This window comes from Carettochelys insculpta, chromosome 1 (genome assembly GCF_033958435.1).
Source record: "Carettochelys insculpta isolate YL-2023 chromosome 1, ASM3395843v1, whole genome shotgun sequence".
Lineage (NCBI taxonomy): Eukaryota > Metazoa > Chordata > Testudines > Carettochelyidae > Carettochelys > Carettochelys insculpta.
The window spans coordinates 150,753,878-150,766,257 of NC_134137.1; the positions used below are offsets into that span (position 1 = coordinate 150,753,878).

The following is a 12,380-nucleotide window of genomic DNA, read 5'->3' on the forward strand; positions in this document are numbered from 1 at the left end:
CATTGCAGTTTTGAGAACAAAAGTCTAAATTGCAAATTGGTTTCTTTCTTCCTGTTGCATAATGTTTGTCATCTTACTAATAACTAATATTAAAAAATTATCAACAAGTACTATAGTATTTAATAAGTAATAAGAACCTTTTTCTAGGCTTTTAAGCCATCTAAGAATTTAATAGGCAATCACATATCCTTGCAACAAAACTTCACACAAAAGTTTAAATCAAACATCCCTCTAGAATTAGTATAATTTGTAAAATTAAAGGATTGTAGAATAATTTCAGTAGAAAATTTCAGTGAAAACTAATGGTTTGTTCCTATTAAATTGTTTTGGACTTTTACCTGGGAATGAATACGTCTGGAAAATTATAGAGAAATGGAACATCTGACACTCCTAGGTCACTAGCTAGATTCTAGTATGTGCTTCATATACAGCTGTGCCTTTCCAATGTAGCACTTCAGTAGAGCTTCTGCTGTCAGCATAGTTAATCCATCTCCCTTACAGCTCTGCTTACGCAAGATTTACAAATAAAGATAGAATTTTTGAAAGGAGAAGTGTGTATAGGAAAAAGAAAACCTTGTACAGTGAATCACATACAGTACAGTCTTCTGAACCAAAATAAAAATCTACTATATATTTGTGTGTTTGTCTATCAGCAAATGTGTCTGTCTGTCCAAGAACTCCTCCTAAACGGTAAGAGTTACGACCACCAAATTTGTTGTACAGCCGCCTCTTATATCATAACTTAAAGCAAGGCCAGGGTTTGGTTGTGCCAAAACAATGGAATGTGCCTGGAGTGTGATTGTTTCTCATCAAAGGGAACAGAGGGCTGTGCTAAATAATGACCACATAGTCTGGGTTCTAGTGGTGTTCTCATTTCTAGATAACAAAAGCAGGGAGTTGCAGGCCTGTCTAGTAAGTTTTATAGTTCTTGCACTTCAGCAGTAATCTGTAAAGCCTACTATGTTAACTCTAGATCACAGGAAGGAGAAGCACAAATAAAACTCCAATCACAGTGGTTTTCTGGGGGTTGAATAGCGTCAAAGGTTGGAATAGCGTCAAAGTTTGTCCTCAATTCCACCCAGTTGTTTCTACAATGTATTAGATTTGTACATCCTATTACTTTTAATACTTAAAGTAAACAAGAGGAAATGATTACCTGTATAACACTTATCACCTTGTTATCCAGATCAGTTGAAGTATGAACGGGGGAGAGACAAAATAATAATCTAGTACATGTAGAATAATCAAACAAGGACATTTTTCTTTTCTTTTTCCTCTAGCTTTCCTAACGCCTAAACGTGACTGTGCATTATTGGATTCTTATTCTGAGTCCGTGCCAGTCAGTCAGCAGACCAGGGACTTTAATCAAACTGAGGTAAGAAATTGACCCTGGGACTATCATTGCATTAACAAATTTACATTAGCAGACCTAGCAATTAACACATCATACATATAGGTGGAATTTTCTCATGGTGTATCTGTTTTTAAACTTACTTTGTCACCATCTTGCTCTTCCTGTTTCAGCGGTTCATTCAGTGAGAAGGTATATTGGCTTCTTTTCAACAGATGGGCATGTGCAACAGTCCACACCCTCCTCCTAGGCACTCTATGCAGTTAGAAGTTGTGCGTCTCAGACGCAGGTGCAGCGAGACAGTTGCGTGCTCTTTTCCTGGCAAGCTCCTGCCTTGCTGGGGTTAGAGCAGACAATGGGAGGGAAAATCTGTGCTGCTGTGGAAGGCAATAGATCTGAGGAATCCAGATAGCCAGGGGCATATTAATACTATTGGGAATTGGATTGGCCAAAATGTTAGGTACAAGCCTCATTCAAGTCAGGTTCTCCTTACAGACTGTTCTGCCCTGTCCCCTTGGCAGCACACTCCTCCTCAGAGATACTTTCTTCATCTTTTAGAGCCCCAACTCCCTTCTTGTCCCCAGGAAACTCATTGAAAGGGAATAAAAACATACTTTTCTCAGCTGCTCTGGTCTTTGCCCCCTCCGTCTCTGGTGATTGCCTGCTGCCCTAGGTTTGGTGCAATAAGTAGCAGAAGTTTGGGTGTTTACAGGCCTATAGCAGAACCTTGAATGGAGGGAATTGTAGTTCTCCCCTTTTCCACCCCATGGACAGATTTTTAAAAATGGTCATTTCCTACCCCCTTCAGGTATCTAAATGAGTCAGGCAGCTATTCAAAAGTTCTCAACACTAAGTAGCTTCCATGAACAGAAGAGAAGAGTGGGAACTGGTTGGATACTGAATGCTTCCAAAAATCTTCTCCCCTAATTCCTTCTGTTTCCTTTGTGAAATATGTTTCAACCAGGGTCCTGCTAGTGCCACCAATGGAGGTATTGCTGCCAGTCAAATATGTGGTGCTGGACCAATGCACCCCCACCCATGTTACCGGCCCCCACCTTCAGTCATGATGCTGCTATCTATCTAGGTACCAATAGAGGATTAGCACACCTAATTTTTGGATGATTCTAGCACTCCCTGTCTTTAGGAGCCAGCCCTAGACTAATCCAGGTCTAATATCCAGGACTCCCTAAATAGAGAATTGTGTTTTTATATCAATTTAAGTACAAGCCAAATAACTGAATGAAAGGTACAACTGCTGTGTTCATAGAGCTTTAGAAAAGTAAGTGATTTCTTGACACTGGGAGACTTAAGAGGTTTAAAAGCCTAAAACCTGGAATAATGTTACCTGTATCATTGTTATTGCCAGTCTGTTGCGCCTGGATATCTCAATTCAGAGTTTTCAAGATGTGGCATTTGAAGGTCTTAGCTTGTCAGGGCAGTGACAGTTCGTGGATAGGACTGTGGCTCAATTGTTAAGGCTCAGGAAGTTGACATGTATTGCCCTTGTGGAAGTCCTTTCAGACTCTGCATCCAAATTAAAAAATAATGGTACATTATACCAGCTCAATCATTGTGTCCTCCTCCTTGTTATAGGGAATAGTCCATGGTCAAAACATAGCTTGTGTCTTGTTAAAGGCCAATGTGCAATATTGCCACCATGCAATAGGGATAGGCAGTTTTTCATAATATTGTGAGTTTTATTCTCACTTTGCATAGTGTGATCATTATGTTTATCTTGTGGGACTACTTATATGGGCATACCAGTGCCCATCCTTCTCACAGAGCAGTGCTCTTGGCTATGTGAGCTTGATTCACAATAGCAGTACTATTGATTTTTGGAAATTTTGCTTTTATTTTTAAAGGGCAGGCAGGTATTTTCCTGAAGCACAGATGTCTGGTCCTATTTATGTGTTCACATGCTATGAAGTTGATTAACAGTGAGAAGATATATTCTTCCAAGGCCAACATTTCACTAGAACTTTTTAACTGTTGTAGTGTTGGAAAACTAATCAGTCCCTTGGCAGTTTGACTTATTAGCATATATGTTTTTTAATTTGCAGTTTAAGCAGAAGTCATGCTGAAAACATATTCTTGATCATGTCAGCCTGTATATTATATGCAGTTCCACTACCAGAGTTTAATAAAATATTAACTACATATCAATATTGTATCAGCTCAACACATTCCAAATCTTTTCCATAGTTATTTTTGTGTCTTTGCTTTTATTTACTAAAGCATTATATATGGTGTTTCCACACTGATCTTTGTAAGTTTATCTAGACAGTTACAGTTTTTGGGACCAGTTGTTTGTGTGTGACTGTTCTTTTCTCTCACCCTCTCTGTTTCTGCTCATGTGGGAGATGAAACAATGTGGCCTAAAGCAATGAGTACAGCAGTTGGAGTCAGGAACTTCTCAGCAACTGTCGTGGTCTTGCCACTTAAGTCCTTCTTAGTACAGGTTGAATCACTGTTATCCAGCACTCTCAGAGCCTGACTGGTGCTGAATGAGAGAATTTGCTGGGCCACGGGAGGTCAATATATTCTAGCACATTACCAACACTTCCACTGCTTACTGGGCTCTTAGAAGACATTTAGGGGTAAATAACAGCACAGAATCATGGAATCATAGAAGAGTAGGACTGGAAGGGACCTCGAGAGGCCATCGAGTCCAGCCCCCTGCCCCCATGGCAGGACCAAGCACTTTCTAGACCATCCCTGAAAGCCATCTATCTAACCTCTTCTTAAATAGCTCCAGTGATGGAGATTCTACCACCTCCCTTGGCAATTCGTTTGTGTTTGCCCACCCTAACAGTTAGGAACTTTTTCCTAATGTCCAGCCTGAACCTCCCCTGCTGCAGTTTCAGTCCATTGCCTCTTATTCTATCCTCAGAGGCAAGGAAGAACAAGTTCCCTCCCTCTGCCTTATGACACCCTTTTAGATACCTGAAAACTGCTATCATGTTCCTCCTCAATCTTCTCTTTTCCAAACTAAACAAGCCAAATTCTTTCAGCCTTTCTTCATAGGTCATGTTCTCTAGACCTTTGATCATTCTCGTTGCTCTCCTCTGGACCCTCTCCAATTTCTCCACATCCTTCCTGAACTGCGGTGCCCGGAACTGGACACAACACTCCAGCTGAGGCCTAACCAGCGCAGAGTAGAGCGGGAGAATGACTTCTCGTGTCTTGTTCACAGCACACCTGTTAATGCATCCTACAATCATGTTTGCTTTTTTTGCAACAGCATCACACTGTTGACTCATATTTAGCTTGTGGTCCACTATAACCCCTAGATCCCTTTCTGCTGTACTCATTCCTAGGCAGTCCTTTCCCATTCTGTATGTGTGACACTGATTGTTCCTTCCTAAGTGGAGCACTTTGCATTTGTCCTTATTAAACCTCATCCTGTTTACCTCAGCCCATTTCTCCAGTTTATCCAGATCCTTTTGAATTATGACCCTATCCTCCAAAGTTGCAACCCCTCCCAGCTTGGTATCATTTGCAAACTTAATAAGTGTACTTTCTATGTCAATATCTGAATCGTTGATGAAGATATTGAACAGAACTGGTCCTAAAACAGACCCCTGCGGAACCCCACTAGTTATACTTTTCCAGCAGGATTAAAAACCATTAATAACTACTCTCTGGGTACGGTTATCCAGCCAGTTGTTCACCCACCTTATAGTAGCCCCATCTAAGTTGTATTTGCGTAGTTTATTGATAAGTATATTATGTGAGACTGTGTCAAATGCTTTACTGAAGTCTAGGTATACCATATCCACCGCTTCTCCCTTATCCACAAGACTCGTTATTCTATCAAAGAAAGCTATCAGATTGGTTTGACATGATCTGTTTTTAACAAAAGCATGCTGGCTGTTCCCTAGCACCTTACCACCTTCCAATTGCTTGCAGATGATTTCTTTAATGACCTGCTCCATTATCTTTGCTGGCACAGAAGTTAAGCTGACTGTCCTGTAGTTTCCCAGGTTATTCTTGTTCCCCTTTTTATAAATGGGTACTATATTTGCCCTTTTCCAGTCTTCTGGAATCTCTCCCGTCTCCCACAATTTACCAAAAATGATTGCTAAAGGCTCAGATACCTCTTCTGTCAGCTCCTTGAGGATTCTAGGATGCGTTTCATCAGGCCCTAGTGATTTGCAGACATCTAATTTATCTAAGTAAATTTTAATTTGTTCTTTTCCTATTTCAACTTCTAAACCTACCCCTTTTTCACTAGCATTCTCTATGTCAGGCATTCCTTCAAATTTCTCAGTGAAGACCGAAACAAAGAAATCATTAAACATCTCTGCCATTTCCAAATTCCCTGTTACTGTTCCTCCCTCCTCACTGACCAATGGCCCTACCCTCTCCTTAGTCTTCCTCTTGTTACCAATGTATTTGCAAAAAGCCTTCTTGTTTCCCTTTATGCTTGTAGCTAGTTTGAGCTCATTTTGTGCCTTAGCCTTTCTAATCTTGCTCCTGCATGCTTGTGTTGTTTGCCTATATTCATCCTTTGTAATTTGTCCTAGTTTCCATTTCTTATACGATTCCTTTTTTATTTTGAGATCATGCAAGATCTCCTGGTTAAGCCAAGGCAGTCTTTTGCCATGTTTTCTATCTTTCCTGTGCAGCGGGATAGCTTGCTTTTGGGCCCTTAATAATGTCCCTTTGAAAAACTGCCAACTCTCCTCAGCCGTTTTTCCCCTCAGTTTAGCTTCCCGTGGGACCTTACCTACCAGCTGTCTGAGTTTACCAAAATCTGCCTTCCTGAAATCCATTATCTCTATTGTACTGTTTTCCCTTCTACCCTTCCTTAGAATTGTGAACTCTATGATTTCATGATCACTTTCACCCAAGCATCCTTCCACTTTCAAATTCTCAATAATTTCCTCCCTATTTGTTCAAATTAAATCTAGAACAGCTTCCCCTCTGGTAGCTTTTTCAACCTTTTGGAATAAAAAGTTGTCTGCAATGCAATCCAAGAATTTATTGGACAGTCTGTCCCCTGCTGTATTAGTTTCCCAACATATACCTGGATAGTTGAAGTCCCCCATCACCACCAAATTCTGGGCCCTGGATGATGTTGTTAGCCTCATCCACCTCTTCCACCTGGCTAGGGGGCCTGTAGTAGACTCCTAGTAGGACCTCATCCTTGTTTTTTACTCCTCTGAGTCTAACCCAGAGACTTTCAACCTGTCCTTCTCCTACGTCCATCTCCACCTCTGTCCAGGTGTGTACATTTTTAATATACAAGGCAACACCTCCTCCCTTCTTTCCCTGTCTGTCCTTCCTAAGCAGTCTGTACCCTTCAATACCAACTTTCCAATCATGAGTATTATCCCACCAAGTTTCTGTGATGCCAACGATATCATAGTTGTATTCGTTTATTAGTACTTCCAATTCTTCTTGTTTATTTCCCATACTTCTTGCATTTGTATATAGGCATCTCAGACATTGACTTGGTCTTGCCTCCCAGTTTTGCCCTGGCCCTCTTTTTACTCTCCCAGTGTAGCCCATACTCCCTCCCATTTCAAATTCATCTCCCATGTATTCATGCTGTCCACTTACCTGCGGGCTTTGCTCCCCTGCCCCCGTTGAACCTAGTTTAAAGCCCTCCTCACTAGGTTAGCCAGCCTGTGCGCGAATGTGGTCTTCCCCCTCCTCGAAAGGTGAACACCATCTCTGCCTAGCAGTCCTTCCTGGAAAAGGATCCCGTGGTCAAGGAAACCAAAGCCTTCCTGGCGACACCATCTATGCAACCAAGCATTCACCTCTAGGATACACCTGTCTCTGCCTGGGCCCCTATCTCTGACAGGCAGGATTGAAGATAATACCACCTGCACCCCAAACCCCTTCACCCATGCCCCCAGAGCCCTGAAGTCACTCTTGACCTGCTCAGCGTCACACCTCGCAGTATCATTAGTGCCCACATGGATGAGAAGCATGGGATAGTAGTCAGAGGGCCGGATAATCCTCGACAATGCCTGCGTAACGTCTCGGATACGGACCCCCGGCAGGCAGCAGACCTCCCGAGAGGAAATGTCAGGGTGACAGATGGGCTCCTCCGTCCCCCTCAGAAGAGAGTCTCCAACCACCACTACTCTACGTTTCCTTCTTGCAGGGGTGGCAGTAGACTTCCCAGCCTTGGGGGTACGAGGCTTCTCCTCTTCTGTATGGGGTAATTCTTGGTCTCCTGTATCGAGTACAGCACAACGGTTTTCCAGTACCACGGTGGGAGGGTTCTGAGCAGGGGTGGAACACTGCCTGCTGCGAGAAGTAACCAGCTGCCAGTGTCCACCCTGGTCCACCTCCTCCAGTGGTTTATCAGCCGTCCTGTGCACTGGGACAGTTACCTCCGCAGTCTCCACCTGAATACTATCCAGGAACTGCTCATGGACTCGGATACTCCTCAACCTGGCTACCTCCTCCTGTAGCTCCCCCACCTGCCGCCTGAGAGATTCCACCAGCAGGCACCTTTCACACTGAATATTCCCCTCAGCCTGGGTATCAGTAAGTGGGAACGGCAAGCCACAGTCCTCGCAGAGCCACACCAGGGTCTGGGTAGAGGCATCCATGGTCAGGCCGTCTGTCTGGCTACAGGCACAAGTGGAGGAGACAGCAGTAGTGCTGGCACAGGTGTTGCGGGTCTTCCTAACCATTATAGTCCTCTCTGTCACACTCCCTCCCAAACTCCCCTGTCTGCAGCTCCCTGTCCACTTCACTCCCCTGGTCGCTCCTGCCTCTGGCTTTTAAGCCTGCTGGCCTCTCTCAGGCCCTCCCCCTATGAGTCACACAGGGGAAGGCTGATCAAGGAAGCAAAGGCTCAGGCAGGCAGGAAGCAAAAGGCCAGGCAGGCAGTCCCAACTGAAACTGAAACTCCCTCCACCTGGAATCAAAATGGCAGTTCAACTGCCAGCAGTTGAAGCACGCGCTCACTCACCCAGAGATCAGCACTCTCACACAGAGGCAGGACTGGTGGCTCTAAGCAAATTTTATGGGACCACAGGAAACTTGGCCACACCCATGACAAGTGATCGTCTGGCTAACTAAAATCATTCCGGATTATGGATGTTGCTGGATGAGAGAGTTCTGGAGTAGAGAGGTTCAACCTGTACTTTAGTCTCTGGGTCTATAATATGAGGATGCTACTGTTTTCTTACCACACAAGGTCTGCCACAATCACAGCACTAACACTAGAAGTAACCCAGTAGTAATAAAATATCTGTTATGTGGTTATGAGATGAAATCACCCACTGTGCAGTTGTTAGTAAGGGACACAGCAGAAGTTTTTCAAGAGACTATATTGTAAATTAATTTTAGTTTAATTTTCCAATTAAGCTTTTGAGCATCTCTGCCCATAATTCATCAGGATCTGTCCTTCATGCCCTGTCAAACATCCTGCTCTCCACAACCACCAACTAACTCCATTCTCCTAACGTATTATGAACTGTTTATTTGGCAGTTAAGTCCCACATTCGCAAGGACCTGGTTCTCTCTTCCTCGCTCTTCTGGTATCTGGTGTCAGGGTATCCAATGGCCCCCTAGAAATATTCCAAGAAACACTTTTCCTCTATTAACTGGTTCATGTGGGGAAAAATGAATCAGTGGAGGTCTAGCCATTGGGTGAGATGGGATAGTGTTGTCTGACTATATTGTAGTTGACTGGACCATTTGATAGTTAGCGGTCTGACATTTCCTTGTCTCTCTCTTCCCTTCCCAAACTGGGACCTAAACTGTTTGTGTGACACTCTAGTAGCCAGTACTTGCTGAGCTTAGATATCCACAGCTATCCGTTGATGATGAATTGCCGACTCTTGCCCCAAAACAGACCCAAAATGTTTTTGGCCAGTGTTAGACTTTTCTTCCAAACTGATGTTTCTATTTTGAAAAGTAATAGTAATAATATACTGTATAAATATGATTCTGAAAGGAAGTAATTCATCTTTGTTTTTGGGGAGTGCATGATTCACTTTTATAATTTAATTTGTGGATTGGCTGCTACTACTACTACTCTTCAGGAAATGGAGTTCATATGTGTAATCACCAGAAACTGAAAATATTTTATTACCAACACAATTAATTACGTGTTTTCTTCCTGTCTTCTTCCCTTTCTCTCTATTATAAATTTGGGCAGTTTAAAGGGTATCCTTATTTGTAATTGGTGAAATACAGTTTAAAAAAAGATATATTGGATTTATGTATGAAGAGGGTTATGATAGGAATTTAGCCAGGTGGATAATAGGCTTTTTTTGAAGGCTGAGATTTTTAGTAAACCTGAAATATCAATTAACAGTTTTGGTATACTTTGTAAAGGAGCAATTCACTGTAGTTTTTAATGTAAAGGTGAGCTAATCACTCCTATTTTCCTCTATTTGGTATTCTGAGACCTTCGGCTCTTTCGTTATGGTCTCCCTTGTTTTCCTCTTACAAACTTTGTTCTGTTCTGTTCCCCCTGTCCTCCACACACATCAGTGCATACTTTCTTGTAGAAAATACCTTGAGAGACAAGACAGAAGATTGCTCGTAATATCTGTGAAACTGCCGGTAGTTGCTTTAAGCTTCCTCTTGAAGCAGCACCTCACCTGGAATCCATTGAAATCCACAAAGTATTTCCATTCACTTCGGTTGGCTTTGGTCCAGGCCCCTAACCTCTTCCTCTATCCTTCATGATTCCTTGACTCGGAAGGGAAAAGCCAGTCTAGAGTCTGGGTTTCTAGATCAGTGTGATTGGATATTTAGGCTCTTGAAACATTTGTCTTTGTATACCATCATTAACTTGAAATTAATTTGAGATTTTGATGATGTTGAAAACTGAAGTTATCAAACTATTAATAAAAATAGATTTTTCTCTTTTCTCCTTAATGTTTTTGCTTAAAAAAAATCAGCTTGAAACTGTTTGTGAAGATCCAACCAACTCAGAGCCATTGATTCTCTTTGAAGTGGTGACTTCTGTTGTTGAACCAGTTGGTGACTGTTTTTTAATTCTATCATATTATTGTGACTATACTACTTTCTAGTGCATGTAGACTATCCTGGTTTATACAGAGGCTGACTTTTTTCCATATTCCTTTTTCAAAACATTCATAGGATGGGTTTGAATGTTATTTTTACTGAAAAGGAACTCTGATGCTAAAAATCACACATAAAATAGAGCTCTATTTTCTAACTGTAAATCCAGTTGACATTTCTCAACCTACCATTCTGGGCCTAATGGATTGGAGCCCGGTGTCATGGGCCTGTCTGTTAATAACAGTGTCAGTAAACATGAAGAGTACACGTTGTACTGACCTGAACCCACCTCTGGGGTTGCTCTGCCCATTGAAACCCAGGCACTGCTGTTGCTGAGACAAGTAGCAAAACAGCTCCCTTTTTAGCTGAGGTAATTAGCAAATATTCTAGGAGCAGCAAATGCCCATATTATGGGTTACTGCTGTAATCAAAGAAGTTGACCAGATTTGTTAGAATTGGGTTGAGGTTCCTGGTCTCTGTCATGGAGGCCTGAATTAGGATCATGGAAGTTATGCCTTATAGAACCCTGTTTTCTTCTTCGAGTGGTCCCCGTGGGTGCTCCGCAATTGGTGTCGGGCTCGCCCAGCGCTGCAGATCGGAATTCTTCTAGCAGTTTCTATTGGATCGCACATGCGCCAATGCACGCCACTCCCTTGCGCGCCCCCGGCCATGTGCGCGATCCGGTCCCCACCAGTTCCTTCTCATCCGCCATCGGCTGCAGACGGAATCCGCTCTGGCTAAAGCCAGAGACAGATAAGGTAGTTGTTTTTTACGTGTAGTTCGTTTGTTTGTCACTATTATACAAAAAAAAAAAAAAAACAGAAAGAGAAGAGCATATTAGATAGCAGAAAGAAGAGGAACGAAGGAGGGGCGGACAAGAAGGCTGTTAAGCCGTCGGCTGCCCTGAAGGCCGTGAATGTTATTTTGGGTTAGAAAGCACTGATTAGTGGCTAAGTACCCTATTAACAGTAAAGACTCATTGCGATAGCTTCCTCGGGGTTTAAGAAGTGAGAGTCATGCCGCGAGGCTATGTCGGCCTCAGATGGGCATAGTGAATGCATTTGCTGCCTGGGAGAGTCTCACGTTACTCAGAAGTGTTCCCACTGTGCTAAGCTTACAGCCAGGGCCAGGAAGGACAGAGAAATGAGGCTCAAAATGATCTTGTTTGATAAGGCTCTCCAGCCTGAACCACCAGAGAAGCCTCACACAGAAGGGCCCTCTGGGTCACATAAAAGGAAGGCAGCCTCTTTGACCCCCTCTGTGCAGAAGAGGAGGAAACTCTCCGCAGCTCGATCCTTGCCGGCAGTCCCAGCAAGCAGGACGAGCAGAACGCAGAGCCCCCAGCCGCGAGCTGATGAAACCGGCAGCGCAGCAGCACATGTGGCAGAGGTCGAGCCTCTGATTATACAACAGGCGGCACGGAAGGCGCCGTGAGCACCAGCGCGGCAAGCGCTGGAATCGGCGGCACCACCACACACGGCACCGGCTCCCGTGGCACCGACGGTGCAGGGGCACCTGGCACGGAGCCTACCGGCGCCGGAGGAAGCTACCCGTGCAGCACCACTGTTGACGGTGCCGAGCGCAGCGCCGACAACGGGGCTGAGATCCCCGGCACCGGAGGGGGCGGCGCCAACCCCACAGGGGAGGGGCAAGGCCAGAGCTAAAACCCAGCACCTTAGTCCATCTCCAGGCAGGGCTGTGCTGCCCTTATCTCTCAGCCCCCCTCCCGAGATACACACGCCGCACCGCTGGGCTGCAACTCCACCGGCTTATTTCAGGCCTCACTCTCCGTTCCTCCAACCAATTTCGCCATGGCTTAGGCCACCTTCACCATTTTTGGGCATGGATCCCCTTGAGTACTATCACAAACCAGCTTCACCACTGTCAATGTCGTCGCGGAGATCCTGCTCTCCCAGACATCATGGGTACACTCCCCGATCGTGGTCCAGGTCTCCATCACCGGGCCATTGCCCATGTTCCTATGGTCGTCCTCATCATGTTGAACACAGACACCGCAGGTCTA

General features: G+C 44.1%; 1 protein-coding gene across 5 annotated transcripts in view; it reads left to right on the forward strand.

Moving 5' to 3' along the window:
• Positions 1–12,380, forward strand: part of REPS2 (RALBP1 associated Eps domain containing 2) — a 167,383-nt gene that overhangs the window by 82,833 nt on the left and 72,170 nt on the right. For 4 of the 5 annotated variants that reach the window (XM_074993718.1, XM_074993698.1, XM_074993688.1 and 1 more), the window contains exons 9-10: positions 1,281–1,375; positions 10,234–10,311. In XM_074993718.1, coding sequence (XP_074849819.1) covers positions 1,281–1,375; positions 10,234–10,311 — 173 coding nt within the window. The remainder of the gene's footprint in view (positions 1–1,280; positions 1,376–10,233; positions 10,312–12,380) is intronic. The other variant, XM_074993707.1, reaches the window with a different exon arrangement.